Here is a 2809-nt window from a genome sequence, read left to right as displayed (position 1 = left end):
AAAAAAAAAAAAAAGAAAGAAAGAAACTTTACTCCACTAAGATGCTGCCTGTCACCTGTAATTTATGTGGTTCAGTCTCCCTCAGATGACCATTTTAACTGTTATCTAAGCACACTATCTGAATGAACCTTTAGGGCACGTTTTATTGGTCCACTAGAGTTACCAGGTGCTCACTGTGTATCAGGCACTATGATAAACATTGTGCATCTCATTTAATCCTCAAAATTGGGCCCATTATTATCTCTATTTTTCAGATGGGACCACTGGGGCTGGGAAAGGTTATGAAATAACTTGTCCTGTTTCATAGCTGGGAATCTGTGTTGGAATCTGTCAGACTGAATCCAGTGCCTATTCTAACCAATTCTCCAATAATATCCTACCAGGTTTTCCGGCTTCCAGTCTCGTCCAATATATTAACAGCCAGCGTGATCTTTCTAAACACAACTAAATTCAGGTCACTTTGCTGGTTAAAATCCTCCCATGACTTCACCAACAGGACCAAGTAACATGCAAAGTCTTTTGTAACAAAGCTCCGGCAAATTCCTCTCGTCGTCAACAGCCTTTCCTTAAGCAACTTTCAATCATACTACCCTTCATGCTTTGCCCCTGCAGATCCCCTCCCGTTTTCACTGGGAAAACTCCTGACAATGTTTTAGGACTCTGCTCAAGAACCATCTATCTACTCTAGAAAGCACTCTGACCCCGCCTCCCGCCTAAAACTTTGGCCTAAAGCTGAATTACACTAAATTGTATTATCTGTGTCCCCAATTAACTCAGCTCAGGGAACATTTGATGGTGTAGCGCCAAAAGCCTACGTCGTCAGAACGGAAACATTAACAGAAGAGCTAAACTTTCTCCAAACTTTCTCATTTTTCCTTCCCCTCCGTCCTCCCTATTTACTAGGCCTGGTAAGACTATAGCTTGGGCCACAAGCCCTTCCACCCCTTTCTGCAACTCCCCAGACTCTCATCCCCTTTCACAAGTCTGAACTTTTTGCCGGGTCCTCCCGCGGCTCTAGGGCCTGCTCCGAAACCACGGGCATGTATTTATTCAGCCAAAGTTTACTTAGTGCCTACGAGGTCCCCAGCATTGTGGTTACAGCGGTGTCGACAGCCGAGGTTCCACTCTCACCCCACCGACCTAGCATCTCGGCCTACGTCCCCCGGTTCCGGCCTCCTCCACCCCCACTCCACCGCCCGGCCTAACTAACGGCCGAGGTCCAAGTCTTTCGTGCCCCCGACCGAAAGGCCCTAGTCAGGGCCTTCACCGCCATAAGCGGCGCCAACCCACGGCTTCCTCCCCACACAGTCGCGGTCCCCACACCTCCATAGATTCGGAAACTCTCGCGCCGCTGGCCCGTGCCTACTCACCATGGTGGCGGTTCTGATGGCTCTGATTCCCGCCGGATTGCCTCTGGAGAGGCCTAGTCACCCACTAGCAGCCGAATTCCCGCCGCCGCTACCGGAAGTGCGACCGTAGGTAAAATGCGGCCGGGTAGAAATCCACTTCCGGTCCCGAGCCGGAGCCCTTGAGTTCCGGACCCTGACTGGAGTTTTGTAGTCAAAGTAGGGGCGGGGCGGGGCCGGGGCCGGGGGACGTTGACTTTTTATTGGAACTTGGAAAGGTTGAGGATGTGTTGTAGAAGCTTTCCTAGCTGGAGTCAGTACCGCGGGCCCGCGCTTCCCACCACTGTCCCAGCTCTCTCCGGTACCGCCTCTGTCCTCGCATTTCCTGAACTGGCTTGACGAGCTCCTGCTTCAGCATCTCCGCGTTAGCTTTTGCCTCTTCCTGGAAGGTATATGAAAGGCTCATGCCTTCACCTCCCTCAAAACTTCAGCTTAGGGCTCCGCCTGTGGCTCAAAGGAGTAAGGCGCCGGCCCCACATGCCGGAGGTAGAGGGTTCAAACCCAGCCCCGGCCAAAAACAAAAAAAGACTTCAGCTTAAATAACATTTTCCCAGTGAGAAATTACTTGTTCATCCTGTTTAAAACTAAGCTCCCCACCTGGCTCACCCCTTTGTTATTCCTAGTATCAATTGTTGCCTAACATGCTGTACATTTTTGTTATTTTATTATCCGCTCCCCATTAGCATGTAAACCCCTGGAGGTATGGATTTTTCTTTGTGTATTGTTAATTGCCATAGTATCCAGAATACTGTTTAGCACTAAATAAGGGCTGAATGTTTGTTGAATAATCTCATTCAGTTACATGAATCTTTTTTTTTAATTTTTTGAGACAAAGTCTCACTTTGTCACCTTTGGAAGAGTGGCATGGCATCATAGCTCACAGCAACCTCAAACTCTTGGGTTCAAACGATTCTCTTGCTCAGCCACCCCAGTAACTAGGCCTACAGGCACCCTCCACAACGCCCAGTTATTTTTAAAGGCAAAGTCTCACTTCAGCTCAGGCTGGTCTCCAACCTGTAAGCTCAGGCAATCCACCCACCTAGGGTTCCCAGAGTGCTAGGATTATAGGCGTAAGCCACTGCGCCTGGCCAGTTGCATGACTTTTAAATACTACCTAACCTATACACCTAAGATTTTCAATTTATTCCTTTAACCTCGGCCTCTTCATTTAACTCTCCACCTTTTTTTTTTGAGACAGTTTCATTGTGGCAGGCACCGGTAGTCTCAGCTTCTTGGGAGGCTGAGGCAAGAGAATCGATTAAGCCCAAGAGTTTGAGGTTGCTGTGAGCTGTGATGCCATGGCACTCTACTGAGGGTGACATAATGAGACTTTGTCTCAAAAAAAAAAGAAAAAAATCTTTTGCCAAATCTGAGATAATAAAGATTTACTCCTTTGTTTTTTT

The 2809-nt window shown here is 48.1% G+C and overlaps 1 protein-coding gene across 2 annotated transcripts in view; it reads right to left on the bottom strand.

Moving 5' to 3' along the window:
* SNRPB (small nuclear ribonucleoprotein polypeptides B and B1) overlaps nt 1–1546 on the bottom strand; it is an 8333-nt gene extending 6787 nt beyond the window's left edge. For both annotated transcript variants that reach the window (XM_003788069.3, XM_003788070.3), the window contains exon 1: nt 1371–1546. In XM_003788069.3, coding sequence (XP_003788117.1) covers nt 1371–1373 — 3 coding nt within the window. In that variant the 5' untranslated portion in view covers nt 1374–1546. The remainder of the gene's footprint in view (nt 1–1370) is intronic.
* Between the last annotated feature and the right edge of the window lie 1263 nt (nt 1547–2809).

Source organism: Otolemur garnettii, unplaced genomic scaffold (assembly GCF_000181295.1).
Source record: "Otolemur garnettii isolate 467f Iridium unplaced genomic scaffold, OtoGar3 scaffold00025, whole genome shotgun sequence".
In the NCBI taxonomy this organism is placed as follows: Eukaryota; Metazoa; Chordata; class Mammalia; order Primates; family Galagidae; genus Otolemur; species Otolemur garnettii.
Note: the sequence above shows the minus strand (reverse complement) of the source record. Positions and strands in the feature narration are given on the sequence as shown.